Below are 22,333 nucleotides of genomic sequence, written 5' to 3'. Positions count from 1 at the left end.
AAGGTAGCAGGTGGCTGCCTTGCTCTGGGTTTCCTGCACCCCCTCCCCAGGGGGAAGCCCACAGGCTGGGAACTGTGGAGCCAGCAATACTTCTAACCAGGCTTCCTCTCCCTACCAGGCGTGTGAGTGACTCAGTCTCCCTCCACTGTCTTCATTTTCCACTGTGGCACTGTTAATGGATAGGGCTGATCACTGAACGTCTTATTAGCTAGCACCTTAATGGGGTCATGGCTGCCCAAGGCCAGGTCTGGTCATTGCTCAGGTGGCTGAACTCACAACAGTATTGGCAATTTCCTCCAGTCCCCTAAATGCTTTATTAAAATTTCTTCTGCCTCCTGGCCATCTCATAGAAGCATAATATACTCATTTGCATCCTTTAACCTCAAGTAAACTCATCAATGGGAAGTCTTGGGGGAGACATGAAAGCATTTCAAATGACTCCCTGCCATTGAGACAGCAGCTGGTGCCCTTCTCCCCGGCAGCAACCTGGGGTCGGGATGTGTTCCTCTCCTGCCAAGATTGTGCCCGCCTGAGGCTCCCAAAGGCATGATGCAACTGGGAGATGAGTGGTTACAGGTGTTGAGAGCACCTCCTCTCCCAGAGTGTATAAACCAAGCTGGAAAAACAGAATGTGCACCCACTGTGATTTATGAAGCTGTCACTCACGTTTTAAGGCAAAACCTGTATTCCTGAAGTTAGAAATAGGTTGCGTGATGAAAGGTTTTTATTATCAAAAATACATTTTTTCCTAGAAACAGCATACATATGTGAATGTTCGTTTTCCAGGCTTGCCTCCAAAAGCTCACTGAACTCATCACCTAGCTGTACAACCCTGCATTTGCAGAGCAGAGCCGCAGCAGCCAGTAGTCTTTTGCATGGTTCCCACAGCGTTTTTGCTTCTCCCTGCTCTTGGGAGTTGTTTGAACCCCAGCCCAAGACAGTGAAGCTCATTCATTGTCTTCAAAATGGCAGGGCAGTGTTGGCCAGTAGTTCTCAGAGTTGCAGGGCAGGTTTGCCGAACCACACTGCTGTGCTTACCTGCAGGAGTCTTCATTCAGTGGGCCTGGGATGGGGCCCAAGAACTTGCCTTTTCTAACTAGTCCCCAGGTGGTGCTGATGCTGCTGGTCCCTGGAGCAGTTTGAGGACCACTGGAGCAATCATGGAAGGAAGTTAACCCTGTAAGGAGCTCCTGTGTCTAAATTCTTAAGAATCTGTGCAACCAGCAGTGCCCTGCTCCCCAAATTCATGAATAAACCCTGACAACAGCGAATTCCAAGCCGTCTTTTATTGATGAGGCCCTTGTGCAGTCTGTGCTTACATTCCCATATTCCGTTTCTTCCTGGGCCTGGCGTTGCAAATCACTCTGGAAGCAGATGGGGTAGAAAAAGAAGTCACCCTCCTCAGACCTCTGGAAAGCATACCTGTGTTGGGGGCATCAGCGAGCCAGTGTGTGTCCCAAGGAGTCCAGGGCAGAAGTGGGGACATTGTGACAGGCAGTGGCTTTCTACTTATCCCAGCCAGGCACCTTTCCCTGCATCCACTGACACAGCTTGGCTTTTCCTGAATTTTAGTGAAGCTGAGAACCACAGCTGTGGCCTCAGGGGCCTCGATAAGGCTCTGGAAGTTTGGAAACATGGGGCAGGACCTGAGCTTACAGTGCCCTCTAAGGATCCTCTGTGCTGCAGTCTGGGTAGCATAGAGACAAAGGGCGGGGGGAGACATCTAAGAAGACAGAACTAGGATCAGGGGTCAGCCCACCACCTTCCATGTTCCCCATCCCCTCCAATCCTGCCTCTGCTCCCAGAACACCTCCCGCTCTGGCGTTCCCAAATGCATTGGCGTGAATTTCTTCAGCTTCTTCCCTGCACCACCCCACCCCCGTCTCCACTGACCTGGAGTTGCGCGTCCAGACCAGAAGCTTTGCCCACTTCTTTGCAGCAGAAGCAGGGGCATCTAGACCCCCGGCTCTGTGTCTCCATGGCCTGGCCAGCAGGGACCCTGCTTATGTGCCCCTCTGGCCCAGATGAAAGCTGCATGTGGATTTGAGTCCACACTTGGACACACATCCCTTAGAGGGAACAAACAGGGGTTTATGTCCTGATTCTGCAAGTGGAGAAAAGAAAAATGAGAAGATTTGTATTTGTTTGTATTTTTCTTATTAAACAATATAATAGTCTGAATGTTATATTTACTAATTGACCGGCTTTCTCTCCAAGGAGAGCAGATGGCTTTAGAGGGAAACATGGGAAAACGCAAGGGACACTTCCAAGGGCAAAATAGAATGTTTAGTTAAAGTTCATATTTCAACATTTACTACTAATGCTCGCCTTTATTTTTAAGACTCCTCGTAAAGTTTGGGGAATGTTTTGGGATGAAAATGCAAAAGTTACTTTTAACCTCCTCATGTCATCGCGATGCCCATGCAGAAAGTTGACAGGGTCTCCCAGCCCCTGGGCACTCAGAGCAGCTCTTCATGGTGAGGGACCACTGGTCCTCAGGGATGCGTGGTCTCCGTGGCTGCCCACCTCTGCCTCAGTTTACATTTCCCGTGGTGGTTGGGACAGAAGAATACACATCCCCAGACTTCCCGCGTCATTCTTTGCAGACTTATAATCTGTCCCAGACTAAAATGTTACATTTCCTTTTGTGGGCAAATTATATGTCTCATTGGGTTTTCAAAACCGTGGAAGAGACTCTGACTGGTGTATGTGGCATGGTACTGGCAATGGTGCGGTGGTCCCTACAGGGTTATTGTATTGCCCTTATAATTGAGTACGACTAGCTCTGTGTATGTTTCTCTCTGATTTATTTTCTATTTGCCCCTCTCTAGTGGGATCTTGTGTGTGATAATGCCTGGAAGGTCCATATCGCTAAGTTCTCCTTACTGGTTGGATTAATCTTTGGCTACCTAATAACTGGATGCATTGCTGACTGGTGAGTACCAACGTGCCCGCCGCATGAACCTTTGGAGGCCACAGCACGCCTTTGCTGGCTAAAGAAAAATAGTCAGTGTTAGCTTACCATGACTGTCTTTTCCCAGTGCCAGAGCAGAAGGCCAAAGCTGCCACGTGGAGAATGCAGAGCTCGGAGAAATGGCCCATGCATGTAGCAGATCATTTGGAAGTGTGAATTTAAATTCAAAGCAATTCTCTAGCTTCTAGAATATAGCAAAACCAGCCTGCAGCCCCATCTACTTCTAACCTTTGATGTTTCGTTAGAAAGAGCTTGAAGACTTATGTGCAGGGCTGCAGGGGGTGGATGCACTAAGGGGCAGATGCAGAAGATGCATTAAAAAATAGGGGATGGGGAAGCTAAAGACCCTTCCCCCATGCGAGCTGAATGAGTCAGGCAATGCTGATTAGCTCCTCTAAATGTCACGTAGATTTTGGAGAGGGGCAGTCCTTGGCTTGGCCAGGAGATGCCTCTGTGGGGTCTGTAGGGAGCTGCACCTTGAGTGATAAAGAGCATTTCGGTAATACAGATGGGCGCTGTGGGCAGGGGAGGGTGGTGGCCAGAGGTGAGAATGCATATGCAATAATGATAACATTAGCAGCTGAAAGATTACCGTGTAGCAGGCACTGTGCTAAGTAGTTCCATACATTAACATCTCCTTACAACACCCCTAATAGGAGATGCTATTATTACCTGTGTTTTACAGTTGAAAAAGCAGAGAAGTGTAAGTAAAATCTCCAAGTTCACTCAGCTTTAAGCTGGAGAGCCAGGACTTGAAACTCAGCCACCACGTGGCCTCAGAGCCTGCCCCTCCACCAGGATGCTGCAGCGCTTTTATTTAAGGCATTCTGTGGTCACAGGGGCAGCAGCGGTGATGTGTCTAAGCAGGGAGGCAATTGCACAATGTTGACAGGTTTTTCAAGTAGCGAGATTGCTCAGGAGAGAGGCGTAGTGTAACTGTCTCCCCAGCTTACATTCTTTTATCTTTAAAGGATTTTTTTTTTTTTTTTTTTTTTGGTGAATCAAGACATCTTGGCCTTGAGGATATAAGGGCCCAGAGTGATATGGAACAAATTCTATAGGTTCTGTGACCTCTGCACCTCAGTTAACTGAGAATGCTGGCCAAGGCAAGTGCCTGGGCGGACAGCAGCAGAGGGTCACATTACACATGTGGAAAATTTCTTCCAAAACCCAGCGTGTATTTGGGAGTTCCTTGAGCTGACATGTAATGTGATTTCCTGTGTGCTTGACATCTGCCTCATCATGATTTGCAAGTGCTTCTCATGGACACGTTCTCTGTGGACAGCAACAGAGAAGCAGTCAGTGACCTCTGGAGACCTACGCAGGGGACCTCTTGGGGGCTTTCTTTGGTAGAGGCAACACAGGGTTTATTTTTTTAAACCAAATACTTGAGTTCATAGGTTTCTAGTGTGGGCTATATTGGTCTAAAATATACCGTTTCCCAGAAATCTACATTGAAATAGGTTAGAAAAATATACTAATATAATCCATGTCACTGTCTTTCTAAAAAAATGCAAACTCAACTGGGGTTGTAGTGTCCTTATTCAATAAATTAATAGAAAAGTAAAAATCGACTTTTATGAATGAACCAGTCTGTAACAGTTTAAATTGTTTAAAGATTGTTTTCTTAACTTTCTTCTTGTACACACATGTGATGTGGCCTCCCTGATCACACACCAGGCCTGAGGACAAAAAAGTTTGGATCTTGCTCTTAGAGTAACCAGAAGTCTGACATCGCAAACCATTTCTCTGCAGTTGCTTTTCTGAGGTTCCTCCTCAGATGGGCAAGCTTGAGGGGGTGCCCCGGGAATCAGGGGCAGGCTGCCTGAGTGGTAGTTTTTGAACATTTTGAGTGGGCTTCCCTTTCAGTTTGAAAGCTTGGTATTTTCCAACTCCATTTTCTGGCATTTGACTCCCTGCTTGAGCCTTGCTTAAAAGGAAATAAACCCATTTAAAGGGAACTCCAGACCTCTCGGCTATGGGCCCAGTTTCATGGCTGCAGGGGAAGTGGATCAAGTCATACAATATGCTTCCTAAGGCTGCAGTCAGCATTTAGTAACATTTAAGTAGTACACTTCTTTCTTCAAAAAGTTACGTTTTTGACACCAAGTTTTGTCTGGGGATGTTCACTGGGTATTGGTATAGAATCTGCTAGCTCAGGTGGGTGGGAGGGCCGATGGCCGGTGGCCCCAGGGATGCGCTCACTTCTTCGCTGTGTTTGTTACTGCAGCAGCCCTCTGCCCCCTTCCCCAGCCTGCCCTGGGAAGCTGGCCAGTATGGGCTTCCACAGAGGACCCCTTGCCCGCCAGCTCCTGGCCGAGTGTGGCCAGTGGGGAGCACCAGCTGTAGATCCTCAGGGGAGAGGAGAGTGAGGTCAGGCACTTGTATGCCCAGCTTGCTCTCTGCCAGGTTGGAGGGGCCAGCCACCTCCTGTCCATGACCTCCACACAGCACCTCTTTCTCTCTGGGGCCAGGACCATCCTTCCCCTACTCCCTGCTGTCGAGAGCCGCAAGGTCAAACACCGTCTGTTGTGGGTTCCCTCTCAGCTTGTTTACTCTTCCGTAAATAATCCCTTTATTAACATCTCCTCCAGTCACTTCATTTGAGTGGGACCTCTGTTTCCTGTTGAGACCCTGTGTCGGTTCTCTATGGCTGCTGTTACAAATTGCTACCTGCTTGGTGGCTTCCAAAACCCAAATGAATGATCTTCCAGCTCTGCAGTTCACAAGTCCAACAAAGCTCTCACCGGTCTAAAGTCAGGGTGTCAGCAGGGCTGCATGCCTTTTTGCAAGACCTAGGAGATAATCTGCTTCCCTGCTTTTTCTAGCTTCTAAAGGCCACCTGCATTCCATAGCTCATGGCCCCATCCTCCGTCTTCAGAGCCAGCAATGTCAAGTCAAGTCCTTCTCACACCACTACCTCTCTGGTTCCCTGGAGCCAGGGGAGGTTTTCCTTGTCATTAGATTGGACCTACCTGGAAAGTCACCTCATCTCAGGGTCCTTAAGCTTAATCTCATCTTCAGAATTCCTTTTGCCATGAAAGGTAAATTACTCACAGGTTCTGAGGATTAGGACATGGACAGATTTGAGGACCATTGTTCTGCCCACCACAGATCCTAAGTGATAAAGTCCTCTGCATTACGGACAAGGACTGTGGCTTTATCAGTCCTCTCTGAGAGGGTTCTGCCCTGGGAGCCAGTTTCTAGGAGAACCATCCATGCTTGTAACTAACATGTATTGAACGCTTGCTGAAGCATTTGTTCATATCCACTCCTGTCGATAACATTATGAAGCAGACATTAATTGGCCCTTACCAAAGGGAACTCCAGGCTCATTTGAACAAGCCTGGCCTTACTCAAGATCACATAGTTCAGAAGTGGTGATCCTGGATTCAGAACCAACACACTCTGACTTCAAAGACAGTGTTTGCCCTGTAGACCTTGATAAGTTTTACTTGTTGATTTTAGCAACCATTTTTCGGGAGGCAGGGACTTAGAATGGTTGCTACACGCTTAAAAAAATCGAACATCTTTTCTAAAATATCAGAACAGAGCAAACCATGTTTGGTAGGCATCAGGGACGTAGAAACGCAGGAAGGAATGAGCACTACAACATTTCATTATTTCCTTTGTGCCAGGCATTGCATCTGTGCCCATCATCCCCCCTAGTGAAGGATCTCAACACTCCACAACGTGGGATGCTTATCCCCATTTCACAGACCAGGGAAGTCAAGGCTTATCCCCATTTCACAGACCAGGAAAGTCAAGGGTAATGCAAAATGTTAGAGTTAGTTCATTTTTCTTCATTTTAGGAGAATGACTAAAGCTGTATTTTAAATTTATTTTTGTCAATGAGTTAGATTTGGACAAAATCAGCTACACAGTCTTTGCTGGTAAGGGCTTCCTGATCCCAGCACTGGACAAGGGAAAGTAATGGCTACAATCTCCAGGTGAGATTATTGACTTACATTGAGCTCCCAGCCTTGACCTTGTTTCACTAAACCAAAGTGACTGATGGGAATGGTTAGAACTAAAAGTTCTGAGTGTAATTTCATCCTGTTGTTCCTTTCTCTGTATTTTCTTAAAATTCCATCTATCTCTATAGGGTAAGGCCATGCCTTACTTTTTTTTTTTTGAAGTTTTATTGACATATAATTTGCATCCCATAAAACCCACCCATTTTAAGTGCACAATTGAATGAGTTTTAGTATATTTGCAGAGTTGTACAGCCATCACCACACTCTGAATTTAAAACATTCCCATCCCCTCAGAGGATGATGGAAACATCACCCCCCAGTCCTGGACAACCACAAATCTACTTTCTGTTTCTGTATATTTGTCTTTTCTGGGCATTTTACTTGCATGTAGCTGTCTTGTAATTAACACGTCTAGGACAGTTCGAGCCCCTCAGCTACCCTTTGTGGTACTGGGGACAGGAGGTCTGGATTTTTCCCCCTTTTTTTCCTGGCAAATAGCATCCACTCTGCCCCCATTTCTCTGAGTTATCCTTTAGACCAAGCCAATCGTGTTTGATGGAGAGTTATTGTTGCCATTTTATTTCTAATCGGTTAATGAAGGAAAGATGGAAAGTTAGCATGGGGCCACAGGAACTGGTGACTTTCCCATTCTTGTGGACCACCCTCTACTGTCCTCCCAGGCACTCTAGAAGCACATCGCCCCCTAGTGGTCACTGATCTGAAACTGGCCAGCTCCAGAACCCACGAATTGAGGGTATCTGTGGCCCTTTCCAGAGAATCATCACAGCCTGGGCTCCCTGCCTCTCAGTCCAGCCGAGGGGCTGCACTGTCAGCTCACTATCAGGTCACTGGGCATTTAAAGTTCACGCTGTCTTACCTTAGTGTGTGATCCCTTAAAAATTACTTCTCGTCGTGTAGCTGAAACAAATTGACAGATGGCTTGGCCCTGGCTCGGATAGGCTGTGTGTAGGATCAGGTATCTGACTTAGTTAACAACCTGGGGAGAGGAAACAAAGCCGCTTTGCTTGGTGACCATGTTGACTTTTGATCCAATCCCAAAGGTCAATGATTTCTCAAGACTTTTTATGCTGGGTGTATCAAGGTTCCTGTTTGGAGAATTATTAATTTTGTTCCCCTTGCCTTGAATTATATCACTATACACTCAGAAATAGACTCAGCAACAGGAATTGGGCTCAAGTCTGAATTCTCTTACTCTGTAATTGGTTGATCTCTCCTCCCTTATCTCGAGAATTAGGGGGTTGGGCTAAATCTCCCTTTTTACCCATAGTAGCCTAGGATCTAGTGAATGAGTATAGATGGCACAGGACTTTTTACCCAGTACTCATTCAACATATATTGAGTGCCTGCTGGACACCGGGTTTCAGCATCTAGCGTCATTGTCTTGTTTCACAGTGATTCCTAACTTTTTCCCTCTCCATATGCAGGGTCGGCCGGCGGCCTGTGCTGCTGTTTTCCATCATCTTCATTCTGATCTTTGGACTGACTGTGGCACTGTCAGTGAATGTGACAATGTTCAGCACACTCAGGTTCTTTGAAGGATTTTGCCTGGCTGGAATCATTCTCACCTTGTATGCTTTACGTAAGTAGGAGCCTTCACGACTAGTCTTGAAAGAATTTAGCAAAAGTATTGTTGCCTGGGAGGTTCTGGGAAAAATACTGTGCATGCTGCTCGTGTGGGCTGGCAGTTTTGTGGAAACACAAACATTAAAGGCCTCAAGTGTTGTGAAAGAGGCTTTTCAGGTGATGCCGTGAAACGTTTCACTCAATCCTGATCTCCAGCTCGGGCTCAGTGCACATCAAAGGACACGGGAGGTTGCGTAATTGCTTGGAGGAGTGGCGATCGGTTCTTTCCTGATATGGAGAGGCTTTCGGTTTTCTTCAGAATTGTCTGCATTGACATCCTGTGTGCTTCTATCTGGTGCATAATTGGGTATCCACACAGAATCCAAACTTTCCACATTCTCATGTCCACAGTTGTGTCCTTAAGTGGTCTGGAACTGAGACCTAAGCATTGGTACTGGAAAAGTAAATGACAGCATTTGCTAGTATTTGGTCTTTTTAGGAGGGTGAGACATTTCTTTCATTGATCTATCTTGTCTGTTGGCTGTATTAACTCTGCTGAATATAGTTAGGTTTCACTTATTTGTAGGTGGTGTTTGCTAGAACACAACCACACACCCATAAGGAGAAGAAGAGTTTTAGGCGTGGTTATTTTACTTCTTTACTGGCTATATACTTTTTAGTCACTTTGTGGAAAGATCTGTTGGGAATACTGTAAGATTTACCATGTGTTTTGTCTTTTTCTCTTTCTTTGACCACACGCATAGCAGTCAGGTATAGATTAAGTAGCAATTTCCAGTGTGACAACATAAGAATAGTTCTAATTCTCTTAAATTTGCATATTAAAGACTTCTTTTAGATAGCTAAAATTTTTGTTCCACTAGAAATATAATCCATTCAGGACATAGTTTTATTGTCACAGGAAGGAGCAGACACAGAAAAAGGCTACCGGTATATTCTTCTAGATCCGTAGTTGGCCGTTTTGTCATCAATGTTTAACTGAATTGTAGTTGCTTAGAAATCACCTTTTCCAGTTTACTTGCATTTGTCTTAGAACCCTTGTCTCTTGGGAAGTTCTTTAGGAAGATACGCATGACAAGATGAGTGGGCCTGGCTGATGGTGTTTGGGGACTTTGTTTCTTTGAATAAATAATGCGAGTATGGGGCTTGAACCTCCCCGGGCAAAATGCCTGTGCCGTTGTCTATGGCCCTGACCCCTGACAGTCTGTGCAGAGGAACAGGTCTAAGCACTTTTCTGGAGAAGCCTCCTGGTCCTGCCCTCAGGCAATCCCTTGGCCCACATGTGTGCAAGTGCGCCGGAACCCTTGCTCTGGGCAGCCGTCCTTGTCAGGCTTCCATTCTCACAGGGGGAGGGCAGTCCAGTCCTCTCATGTGAATGGCCATAAAAGGGGACAGCTCTGCACTAGGACAAAATGGAATAGTTGTGCTTCAGGAGCACTGCAGAGAATATAACCTCAGCCTCACCACCTCCAGGCAAGAGAGTGTTCATGGAAAATTACCTTACCGCAAAGATGGTGTATTGGTTTTATCTTGCATGCCAACTACTAATGACTGGCTGAAGCTGCCAGAGAACGGGGAGAAGACTTCTGAGGAGACTTTGGGGCTCAGCAGAAGAGAACACCTTGATCCATTAGCCATGTCTGCCAGTGTCAAGGAAGGAGGGTAGGGAAGGGCTACCTGTGTAACTGGCATTTGCCATCTGGAGAGACTGTCCATGAATGAAGCCAGACCAGGAGTGAATTGTACCTGAACGGCATTGTTTCCACCTCACATATTCATAGAATTGTTTGACTGACTTGCACTGTGACATCATGCCATTGACCTCTGAAGCCAGTTGTTATATTTACTACAAAATATTATGTTGAAGATGTGTTTTCATTAGATTACATAGTGAGCTGTTTATAGCAGAAGGTTCTCTTCCACTTCAGAACCATTCAAAGAAAGTACCTACCCTAGGAGATTGCTTTCCTCCAGTCTCTTAGGCACAGAATCATATAACCCAGACATTGGCAAACTTTTTCCATGTGGGAAATTTTTCAGGCTTTGCAGGCCATATGGTCTGTCACAGTTACTCAACTCTGCCATTGTAGCCTGAAAGCAGCCATAAAGAATATGTAAATGAGCAGGTGTGGCTGTGTTCTAATAAAACTTTATTTACAGAAACAGATGGTGGGCCAGATTTGGCCAGTGGGCCATAATTTTTCAACCACTGATGTAAATATTTGTGTGTGGGTCTGATAACACAAGCTTTAAATTCCGACCTCTCTCCTAGTTTCATCTTAACTTCCCTACTATAATGTCTGCTTTGTCCCATTTTTCTTCCTCCATAATTTGTGTTATTTTGTGTGTATCTTAGTGTGTATGTTATTTAGTGGAAGCAGCCTTAGGTTTTTTTCTGCAATAAAGCAGGGCATAAATAACTGGTCATGTTTTCTTAGATAGGGACCACAAATTAAACAAATATCATGACAAATGCCATTGCAGTGAAAATGTCCCAAGTATCAACAAGTGATTGACCCACTGTTAGACCTAATAAAGTATTTGGGGTTACACAACTAAACTAAACCAAAGGGCTGTGAATGATGACTCGGAGTTTGTTGAGATATTTAAACAATGAAAATTTAGGAGAGTTAGTTGAGAGATGGCAAAAGAGCAAAGCTTCTGAGAGAAGAATAAAAGGAAATAAAGGGAGAATTTAAAAAGGAAATAGTCATAATGGGCAGGTGGGATTGGGGTAGGATATGGTTGGGGTGACCCATGTCTCTGCACACATGGCAGTCTTGGGAGAAGGCAGAGGCTGGTGACAAGAAGTTAAGACAGCAACTCCCAGTCAATAAAGCTGAGTCAATAAAGCGGAGTCACTGAATATCCATATTAATGTACTTGCTAGCATTTTATACACAGTAGTATTTATGCCTAGGTAATGCTTGGAAATTTGTTTTACTTGAAGAAAATTATTGATAAGCCAGGTCACAGGGTTGAAGTACTTCTTAACTCTAAAGGGAAGTTTAAAACTTTGGGACATTGATTATTTGGAAGTTACATTTGTAATGGCCCCAACTTCTTTTCTTCCTCCAACCATAAGGTTTTTATCTCACTTAATGCATCTGCTGGAAAGGCCTGTGCTTTCTCAGAACAGAACTGGATAGCATTCTTTTTTTAGTCTTGCAGGTGCTTGGCAATGTAAGTAGGGAAAGTAATGATTTTTGCAGTTTTAGTTTCTTGTATGGCTTGCCGTAAGGGTGGACTCTTCATTTTGAGAAATGCTGCTGACTTGTGGAAGTTTTCTGCTTTATTTGCAAGGCTGCTGAAGGTTTTTTTTTTCTGCTTTGGAGTTTTTCTAAAGTACATTCCAGTTAAATACTCTACACTTTACATGTTTGTTTCCCTCAAGTCGCCAAAGGGAGATGTGGTTGTGTAATTAGTACATAAAATAGAGATTACTGGCATCTTCCTAAGGAGTGTTTGCATGGAAGCAGAGTGCACATTGGCAAGAGCAAGAGAGAACAAGCCAAGCTCAATGGATTTCCCCAGCACAGTAGTGGCCTCTAAGACCTTTGTGAGCCACTGAACTAATTTCTAAATACACTTGGACTGGATCAGTGGCCTCTGGACACACACACACACACACACACACACACACACACAGGCAGTCGAAAAACTGAGCAAGGCGAGGGGCACGGACCAAGAAAAGAAGCAATAGATCACATTTTCCTATTTGTTTATGAAAGTACAGTCTTATTTTCAGCCTAAAGAAATGGACACTTCTCGGCATAGGCGGATGTGATTGGTTGTGGTATGAATCCTTTTCCTAACCAGGATCCATAATATCACAGACAAGGTAATATAGCACTGTGAAGGATGTGTCTTTCTTCAAATGGAGCCATGAGAGATGGTGGTTTTTTAAGTTGATTTGATGTTGGATGTAGTAAGTCCTGTGGGAGAGAATTTTTTTAAATAAAAAATACTGTTTAAAAATGTCTCTTCTAACTTGATCTCTACCTTTTCCCCTCTCCACTTCTAACTGCCCCCCACCAGCTACACTTTCCCAGTTTGAAATAATGAACAATACCTTTTGCTGACAGAAAGACCAAACCTTAGTTCCTGTGGGCAAATGAAGGGGTTTTTCCCCCCAACAATGAACAATTTTCTTGAAAAAGTCTCTCAAAGATGTTCTTATTGTAATAACCCTCCTTCAACCCAAACAGCCTAAATGATTGGATAAATGTTACACAAGATCAAGGAGCAACCAGGAATTTCACAGCTGACTCAGTTACTGATTACTTTGCAAAAATAGAAGCCAAGTCTTGACTTAACTGGTAATAGACTCAGAGTTTGAGTTTGCTCTGGGTGGGGTGCTGATCCCTTTTTCACATGACAGAAGTGATTGAGTAATTTCTAATGTGCTGGTGTTGGATAGCTTTTTCTTTCTCACTATCCCATATATTTTTACACTTTGATATTTCCCTGAACTAATATTCCTTGCAACATATTTCAGTCAACAGGATCTTTAAGCATCAGCACTATGCTATATATGTAAAAAAAAAAAATTTGACTGAGCCAAATGGCTCCACAGAGTGAGTTGTCAAAGTGTGGAATGAAGAGAATGGAGATTGCCGATGTCAACTAGAAATGGCTTCAGCTACCTTTTGGGCTTCTGGGGAGCAAACATTTGCTCTGCATTTGGGTGAAGGGAAACTTTCACATGAATACGTGCTCGGTCGTCTCTTTGTCTCCACCCGGTTTCCCCATCTTCAGATACGTAGGCCTTCCCAGTAGCAGCAAGTTCTCAGGGCAAAAAGCCCTTCTCCTGGTGGGACCAACTCCACTCACAAGGCTTTTTCCAGCAAGGAAATGAGTCAGAGTTTATTGAAGGCCTTTGACAAACTTTTTTTTTTTTTTAATTTTTTTGAGACAGTCTCGGTGTGCAGTGGTGCCATCTCAGCTCGCTACAACCTCCGCCCCCCAGGTTCAAGTGATTCTCCTGCCTCACCCTCCCAAGTAGCTAGGATTACAGGCACCCACCACCACATCCAACTAATTTTTTTGTATTTTTAGTAGAGACAGGGTTTCACTATGTTGGCCAGGCTGGTCTCGATCTCCTGACCTCATGATCCGCCCGCCTTGGCCTCCCAAAGTGCTGGGATTACAGGCATGAGCCACCGCACCTGGCCGACAAATCTTTTTTTTTTTTTTAAGCTTCAAAGGAATTTTGATTTTACTAAGGTTCAGATGGGCACAACAGGGAAATTGGAGCAGATTGAGGTCTCTCCATTGGTCATTTTCTTCACTGGAAACACATTACTAACCCTGCGGGCAAACTGCGAAAAGCAAAGGAGTAAATTTCTAAGCAAAAAGTAACAGGGCATTTGCTCTGTACCCCACTATCTTCCCTTATCCCACCTCTGAGCAGTCAGAGCTTCTGGGCTCACTGCAGGGTAAGTAAGAATAGAAGCATCTGGTGAGGCAGTTCCAACCCCTGGGAAGGCAAGAATGCTGTGGTGGCCAGTTAGGCAGGGCCACTGGTCATGGGTCAGAGCCTGGAGGGGTGAGCCATCCAGCAGGGAGCCACAACATGCCACTGAAGACTGATTTTTCTCAAAATTGTGCCAGTCCTTCAAATAAAAATTTACTCAGGCCTTTCTCTCTATCTCTACCTATATGTTCGCCAAAACCTGGACTTTTCTTTCTATAGACATTTCTCTGGAAAAAATGCAAATGTCTCTAGGGCATGTAAGGATATATCATCTCACCTGCATATTAAAAATGGAAATGTGAGGACAGAGAAAGAATAAGCGGCCAGTGGCATCACTGAGACCCATCTGCCCAGTCTTCTGTCCAGAAGTCTGTGCAAGAAAACATGTAGCTATTGCCTAAATGTACAGATAGGCTTTCCAGTGCATATATCTTTTGGTGTTTTGAATTTGGTGAAGGTAGATCTATGTCCAAATCAGAGGAAAATAGTAGCAAATACTCGGAGATATCTGGGCATTTTAAAATTAGAGTATTTGGATGCTTTTCCACACAGGGGAGGCTGTTCTTAAACTGTGCGTCAAAACCTTACGGACTAGGTTTTTTCCAGACTGGAATTTCAGTAGTGTGTCTGTGCTTCATTTGAAACAAAGCTGTTCACTACTCTAAAAGGGGAACTGAAAAGATCTGAAAATCAGGAGATCTGAGCTGGATTGCAGACTCCACAGTTGACTGACGGTGACTGTGACAGATTGTGAGATCTCTCTGAGCTTGTGTCTCCCTCTCCATAAAGTAAGGGGTGAGATTTAAACCAAGTTTTGTGTAGCTGTGCGATCGCTTCCTGGGATAACTCGTGGAGAAAACGAATGGAAAACAAAACAAATGGAAAACTATTGAGCTTCAACGTAACTTCCAGTTTTAGAATTCTATGGCTTTTGAATTCTTAGCCATTAGCCTCCTTCAGTGTTGAAGATTTCTTGGGGTGGGAGTGGGGGCAGTGAAACCAGGGGTGCTTCCTCTTACCCCCCTAGATGTGCCAGTCTCAAGTCCACACTAGTACCTAGAGTTGTTGGACTTCCATCCTTCCTCGCTGTGTGGCTGCTGCGCCAGTGCCGATCTATAAAGTGAGCTGGGAAGAGATGCTGTGATAGGGTAAGATTAATGGTTAACAGCTTCCCTTTCCCCAGGGTTCCAGACCCTGCCCTCATGTCAACAACCTTGCCCTTGCTGGCCCCTGCTGGAAATCCTTTCCTGCTTGCTCCATTCGCCTCTCTTACCACATGTTTGCTGGCTGGAATCCTATTACACTCCCTGGGAGTTTTTTTTTTCCACACCTGGACAGACAGGATGGGACCTGAAGCTAAAAGCTGAGTCGACCAGAAAAAATTGTTCAGGAGTGTAAGAGAGCAATATTGGGCTGACTTTGTTTTGTTTTATGTTCTTAAAAGCAAATTAAAAGAGGAAATAAATCAGTCACCTTGAAAACAAGTAAAAAAAAAAAAAAAGCAAAACATTAGGCTTCTTGAAAACATCCAAATGTATCTAGTGGGAAGCAAAATCATTACTGGTTTGCCAAGACTTGCTGTTATTGAAAAGACAGACTCTTGGCTGAGAGCACAGAGGGAAATATAACTCAAATGGTGCAGAGCCATGAAAGTTTGTTGTCAACAACTGTTTCTCAAATCAGCGCATCCTGCCAGATAGGCTCTGCTACAAAGAGTTTAAGTTTTAGTTTTTCATGACCTGCCCGGAAGCACAATTTTCTCCTTTGCTCATTTGGTCCATGAACATGTGAGGACCTGTTGGGTGCCAGGGGATGGACAGTTGGTTCCTTGATTACATACTAAACCCTCGCCATTGTTGAGTGTTGAGGACATAGAGGCAAGTACGTGCTCCTGCCCTCTAGCACACTCAGAGTTTAGTGAGTGAAGAGGCAGAGACACACCCTGCTGGGACAGTGAGCACCAGAGGAGACTCCTGAGCTGTGAGTTCTGTGGGGTCAGGGAGAATAGGTGTTTGCTATTTGCAGTGGGTGCTTAGATCCTAGAAGAGCCTAGTGTACTCTGGGTAGTGTAGGTGATTGGGGTTGGCTGGAGCCTAGTGCACTCTGGGTAGTGTGGATGATTGGAGTGGGCTGCAGCCTAGTGCACTCTGTGTAGTGTGGATGACTGGGGTTGGCTGGGGCCTAGTGCACTCTGGGTAGTGTGGGTGATTAGGGCTTAGCTAGAGCCTAGTGCACTCTGGGTAGTGTTGGTGATTGGGGTTGGCTGGGGCCTAGTGCACTCTGGGTAGTGTGGGTGATTGTGGTGTCAGCTGGAGCCTAGTGCGCTCTGGGTAGTGTGGGTAATTGGGGTCGGAATCTAAATTATGAATAACAAAGCCAAGGAAGGAGGATGGAACAACACACACAGACCTATCCTCCATGACCTTAAGGTAGTGGCAGGCCACTGAAGGATCTCAATTGAGAAAGATAAGCCTTAGATGCATGTTTTGGAGAAATGTCTCAGGCTGCAGTGTGAGCAGGCCAAAGAGGAGAAGAAGGCCAAGCTAGGAGCTGGGAGGCTGCTGTGGTAGTGAGGCGAGGAAGAAGAGCCTGAATGAGGGCCATGGCCATGGGGCAGGAGAGACACTGAGGATGCAGAATCACAGCCTCAATGACTGAGGAATGGGGAGAAGGGTGAAGGAGGGCCAGGGGACTTGCCTGGATACCTGGAGAGGGGATTTTTCTCTGAATGGGGTGATAAAAGGGATTCAGCCCAAGCATTCTACTCTGATTCCAAATCCTGTAGAGTCTGAAGCTACCGACCACTCCCTTCCTCCCATGAGTCTGACAGGGGAAGATGATGACCTCTGTTTCAGACCTGGTAAGCTGATGGAGACTTGGGGCATCTGAGAGGATTGATTTGCCAGGAGATTTGTTATTCAGAAGTTCAGGAGCAAGGCCCCCGTGTCCTCAGGATGAAGGTAGCAACTAAAGGCTACCAGAGCTGAGCTCACCCATGGGCTCTGTAGCTGAGCAACAAATGGGTGGAGGTAGAAGAACCAGTGGAGAGAGACAGGGAGGAACCGACTGTGTGGTCAGTGGAGAGTCAGACCAGGCTGGTTACCAGGGAGCCAAGGAAGGGGCTGACAGCAGAATCAAGTGATGCAGGACATTGAAAAATGTCCTTTGGGCATAGCAAAGATTGCCCAGTAGGTCAGAGGTAAGTGTGGCAAAGCAACTTTAATTCCATGTAGTGATTAATGTAATGTGAATTATTTCGAGCATAGGTTTTAATTTATGTATGCCCCAGAGAAGCACTGTCTTGTCCTATGCCAAGTATTTTAGAAAGAAAGTTACATTTTTTTTTTTTACTGTGGTAAAATATACATTACATACAGTTTACCATTTCAGCTTTTTTTGTTTTGTTTTTTGTTTTTTGTTTTTGTTTTTGTTTTGAGATGGAATCTCACTCTGTTGCCCAGGCTAGAGTGCAGCGGCACAATCTCGGCTCACTACAACCTCCATCTCCCAGGTTCAAGCGATTCTCCCGCCTCAGCCTCCCAAGTGACTGGGACTACAGGCGCCACCACGCCCGGCTAATTTTGGTATTTTTAGTAGAGACGGGGTTTCGCCATGTTGGCCAGGCTGGTCTCAAACTCCTTACCTCAAGTGATCCATCCACCTCGGCCTCCTGAAGTGCTGGGATTACAGGCATGAGCCACCGCGCCTGTCCCATTGCAGCCATTTTTAAGTGTGCACAATTTAGTGATATATTTCCATTGTTGTGCAAGAAGATGTTTTTTAGAGTGTTAGATGTTCATTATTATTGAGCAGAAAAAAATGGAATTGGAAGGCAAGTTGGTAATGGCTATTTTTGCTTAAAGTCACCTGAAACATGATGTTCTCGTGACTCAATAACTGGATATTCAGTTACATTTAGTACAATTGAGTTGAGTTAGAGATGCAGTTTTGTTCTGATGTTCCAATGTCCATACTGAAAGGCAGTGTGTGAAGACTTGCCATATCCCCACCCTCTTTCTCATCAACACACACCAAAGTGCACACACGTGCGTGTGATCACACGGAAACAGTTGAGAAGATGCTTGGGTGGAATCCAGGCTTGGATTGGAAGCCAAGCCCCCCACTTGCCAGTTGTGACCTTTAACAAGGTAGCTGACTACTCAAAGTCAGTTTCCTCACCTAGGAAAGATTGGGCAGGTGGCTGACAGGATGAACGTGATTGTCATCTGTAAAACCACGAAGTTCCAGGGAAGTGTTGGTGGACATTTGCATGTTTGTGACGTGATGGCCACCATCCTACTGCAAGCACCAGTGCTGCCCTGAGATACCATCCTACTGCAAGCACCATTACTGCCCTGAAATAATCGGCCCTTTCCTCTTCCACGAGGCCCACTCATGTGAGGGAATCTCTGGGCTCGCAGCAAGCTTGGGAACTTTGGACTGTGGCTGTCTGGTAGCTTAGAATAGCAGAATAACTGGTGGGTGGGGGCAAGAATCTGCTTCATAATTGTTTTTCCAGTGGCCAGCTTAATAAATTACCTCTCTTATAGCATCCATTCAGAGCTTTTAAAATTCATTTTAAAATGCAATCATGGGCCGGGCGCGGTGGCTCATGCCTGTAATCCCAGCACTTTGGGAGGCCGAGGCGGGTGGATCACTTGAGGTCAGGAGTTCGAGACCAGCCTGACCAACATGGTGAAACCCCATCTCTACTAAATGCAAAAAATTAGCCAGGCATGGTGGTGCATGCCTGTAATCCCAGCTACTTGGGAGGCTGAGGCAGGAGAATCGCTTGAACCTGGGAGGCGGAGGTTGCAGTGAGCTGAGATTGTGCCATTGCACTCCAGCCTGGGCAACAAGAGCAAAACTCCATCTCAAAAAAATAAATGCAATCATATATTGCATTTTGAAAGTCTTAACCACTTCAGGGGTCGGAGAGGACAATAAACTCAAGAAAAAATTCTCCTGGACAGATCATTCCTAGGGCTCTTCTATCGACTCCCTGAGTATCCATCACTCACAGAATGCTTCATTAATTGGTAAGAAAACCCACTGAAGAAATAGAATAGTGGTACTCATTTTCAAGATTTATCTTATCTGTATGCAACCTCTCCCTTTCCCTTCCTTGTATTAATCCCTAAAAACGCCTGTAAACATTTTGTTCATATTGTTAAATATTAACTCAGGACGTTGCTCATTATCCGTAACACAGCTGTAGGCTTGGCCCTGTTGTTTGCCATGTTCTGCCATAAGGTTTCACTGCCTTCCTTCTGCAGGGGCGGATGGCAGTTCCTGTTTGCGATGTGGCTGTGTGAGAATGTGTGTTTTCAGGATGGACATGAATGGCTGCTTGAGGAAGGGCATGACTTTGAATAACACATGGTTCATTTTTTATTGTATTTTCAAATGGCTCTTCTGGGGGAAAAACAGTTCAGGAACCACATTCCAATTGCTGGCCCAAAATCCATGTAAGACTTAGAAAATATTTGGGGTGAAATGATGGGCAGTGCCTTGTTTTGCACATTTTATGATGTGAGTTCGTGGTCCCCTCTGAAGAGGCGTTTCCTCTGCATGGTGAACAACTTCCCAAGTCCAGCCGCCAGGCCTGTAGGAACCCAGCTCCCACTGGCCCAGACTCTGGAAGCAGGGCCTTGCTGGTGATTCTCTAAATGGTGAAGTCAGACTCAGGGGCCTTCTGAGTGTTTTTCGTTTTTTTGGTTTTATTATTTTATTTTATTTTTAAGAGTCAGAGTCTTGCTCTGTTGCCCAGGCTGGAGTGCAGTGGTGCGGTCACAGCTGACCGAAGTCTCGACCTCCTGGCCTCAAAGGATCTTCCCGCCTCAGCCTCCTGAGTATCAGAGACCACAGGCATGCACCACTGTGCCTGGCTACTTTTTAAATTTTTTGTAGAGATGAGGTCTCACGATGTTGCTCAGGCTGGTCTTGAACTCCTGGATAAAGCAGTTCTCCCATCTCGGCCTCCCAAAGTGCTGGGATTACAGGTATGAGCCACCACATCTAGTCCTGGGTGTTTTTAAAGCTAAGACCTCTACCCCAGTAGAAACCAACGTCAAGGAGCCTGAGGAGGCAGGGAGGGTTGCAGCTGGAGTGAGATGCTCTCTTGGGCGAAGCTGCAGGGCCTCCACTTCAGGGCAGTGTTCCCAGGTGACAGAGTGGGACAGCTCAGAGGGCCTCTGAATCTCCTGCACAGAACACCGAGACCAGAAAATGGGTCTCTGATTAAGGGCTGTTATTTTCTTTTCGTTTTTCCTTCCACAGGGCTTTTGATGATTCTTGTAAAAAAAAAAAAAAAAAAAAAAAAAGAGTGCTTTGTATCCAAGCAGAGTTGGCTCTGCCTGCTCCTGTTTGCTGGCTGAGAGGTGCTTGCGTCCTTTCTAACCTCTGCCTTTTGAAAGCATGTCTTGCTTGTTATTTGCTTTGTGTGAGTTCTGGGAAAAGGCTCAGAACTCCCTCCAAACCAAAGTCAGATTGTCAGGGTTGGGGGTAGGGTTAGGAATTAAGGGCTATTTACTTCTAGTTCATTTCCCCATCCATATCAGTTTTAAATAGTAAATACATTTTGCTAAGTTCCTGTGGGGCTTAGAGTTTTTCACTATTTCTTCCTTGGCATCAGTTTAATATGTTGAACTGGCATTGCTAAGTGTGCAAGGCTCCCAGGGTGAACAAGGACTCTGAGATGGAGAAGAATGCAAGGGAAAATATGATTTCTCCTCTTTGGTAAATAGTACTGGCTGCTTTGTGTTAGGGTGGGGGCATGTGACTACCCTCACTGCATGGGAAGTGTTTGCTGGGAGACCCCAGGGCCCCCCATTCTTGGTCATTTGCTCCCCATTGGGCTGACCTCAGTGCTTGGAGCATGATTGTGTCTCATATCTCATTATGTCATTCCCTTACCTCTTTTTAGAAAGAACCATATACAGCCCCGGAGGGTAAGAGTTAGACATCTAGTAGCTGCAATGAATCTTGGCTTGAGACCTCCCTTTTGGCACACCCCAGCATGTGTGCATGTATATAGCATGGTGCTGTATAGCTGAGCACTGTTTTGATATTAAGGAGTAAAAAGGGATTGAGGCTATCATGATAGTGCCTTGACAACAATGATAATAAGCTATTTATTCAGCATTTTCTAAGTTCAGAAACTATGCTGAGTTATACATATGTACATATACACAAATATATAGAGAGAGATGTAAATTTCACAGTAACCATGTAAAGTAGCTCCCACAAATAGCCCCATTTTACAGTTAAGGAAACTGAGACCTCTAATTCCTGGACCTTGTCTAATTTGCTAGAGATGCCTTTAAGCCAGAGATAACACTTACTGAGCTTGTACACTGCATCTTCCCTGAGCTGCTCTCGCCAGGGAGCCTGGCCAGACAGGATGTGACTCTCCACAGAGGACATGGGACTATCATGTGGGGGCTGTGCAAAGGTAGACCAGAGCGGGGCAGGCCTCAGAGCGACGTGGAAACTTAAGGGGTCTGGTCTTTACCCTGTGGGCCCTGGAGAGCCACTGCCAGCTTTTTGAGGGACAAAGTGATGTGCTTTGCTTTGTGTTTGGGGGGGATCACTCTGGGGGTCACACCCTTCTGATTCCAGGGGCTGCCATGAAGCAACCATAGTTTGTGCAGTTTCACAAATTCAACCTGATAATTTCCTCTTTGATGCAGTAGGCATCCCTGGAAAAAGTTAAATGGAGAACTAATCATTCAAATCTATATTTCCCATAAATGAAATTTACCACAATCATTCCTGTTCTTGACAGTTTTGCCACTGAAAAGGTGGTCTTTGGAATCATCGTTCAGTTTTCTTGTGTTTCACCTGGGCTTCTTGAGTCCCGTGAGTCTAGAGCCCACCAACCACATACAGGAATTATTGTGAGAACTTTCATGTGTGCCTGGAGTTGTTGGGGGATATCTGATGACTCTGTGATACACGGATCTTGTTCTTTGCAAGGATTTAATTGAATTACAGAATGCACCACCCAGAGAGTGCAAGCTGCAGTCCCGGGATATTACAGTGCCCGATCCCTCTTTCCCTTTGTAATTGTTACTCTAAAGCACAGTGGTGTTCTCTGACCAGTTCTGGGTTGGACCTTATTTTCCGTTTCTTTAGTGGGGTCACTGCCGGATCTTATTTCATGTTCTCTGCAGGGGGTCATTGCTCTTCTGCTGTGTTTCCAAGCTCTCCTTTTTGGCATTTTTCCTTTTCACCTTGTGACGGTAGAAGCGAATGTTTGCACAGTTGGCTTTTCCATTTGTGATGCCTGTGTGGAGTGCAGGG

The 22,333-nt window shown here is 45.4% G+C and overlaps 1 protein-coding gene and 1 long non-coding RNA gene across 12 annotated transcripts in view; one reads left to right on the top strand and one right to left on the bottom strand.

The window, feature by feature from the left end:
- SLC22A23 (solute carrier family 22 member 23) overlaps positions 1-22,333 on the top strand; it is a 186,961-nt gene that overhangs the window by 38,187 nt on the left and 126,441 nt on the right. For 6 of the 11 annotated variants that reach the window (XM_016954836.4, XM_016954835.3, XM_016954834.3 and 3 more), the window contains exons 2-3: positions 2,832-2,935; positions 8,397-8,551. The exons of 1 other annotated variant lie outside the window; for it this stretch is intronic. In XM_016954836.4, the coding sequence (XP_016810325.1) occupies positions 2,832-2,935; positions 8,397-8,551 (259 nt within the window). The remainder of the gene's footprint in view (positions 1-2,831; positions 2,936-8,396; positions 8,552-22,333) is intronic. 4 more of the 11 variants (XR_010157883.1, XM_054685581.2, XM_063812758.1 and 1 more) reach the window with 2 other exon arrangements.
- Positions 1,272-8,097, bottom strand: LOC107975035 (uncharacterized). The gene is made up of 3 exons (XR_001718210.3): positions 7,829-8,097; positions 1,894-2,104; positions 1,272-1,364 (listed from the first exon to the last, which is right to left on the bottom strand). It is a non-coding gene; the product is annotated as an uncharacterized LOC107975035 (long non-coding RNA).

Source organism: Pan troglodytes, chromosome 5, assembly GCF_028858775.2.
Source record: "Pan troglodytes isolate AG18354 chromosome 5, NHGRI_mPanTro3-v2.0_pri, whole genome shotgun sequence".
Lineage (NCBI taxonomy): Eukaryota > Metazoa > Chordata > Mammalia > Primates > Hominidae > Pan > Pan troglodytes.
This window is presented reverse-complemented; position numbering and strand designations above follow the sequence as displayed.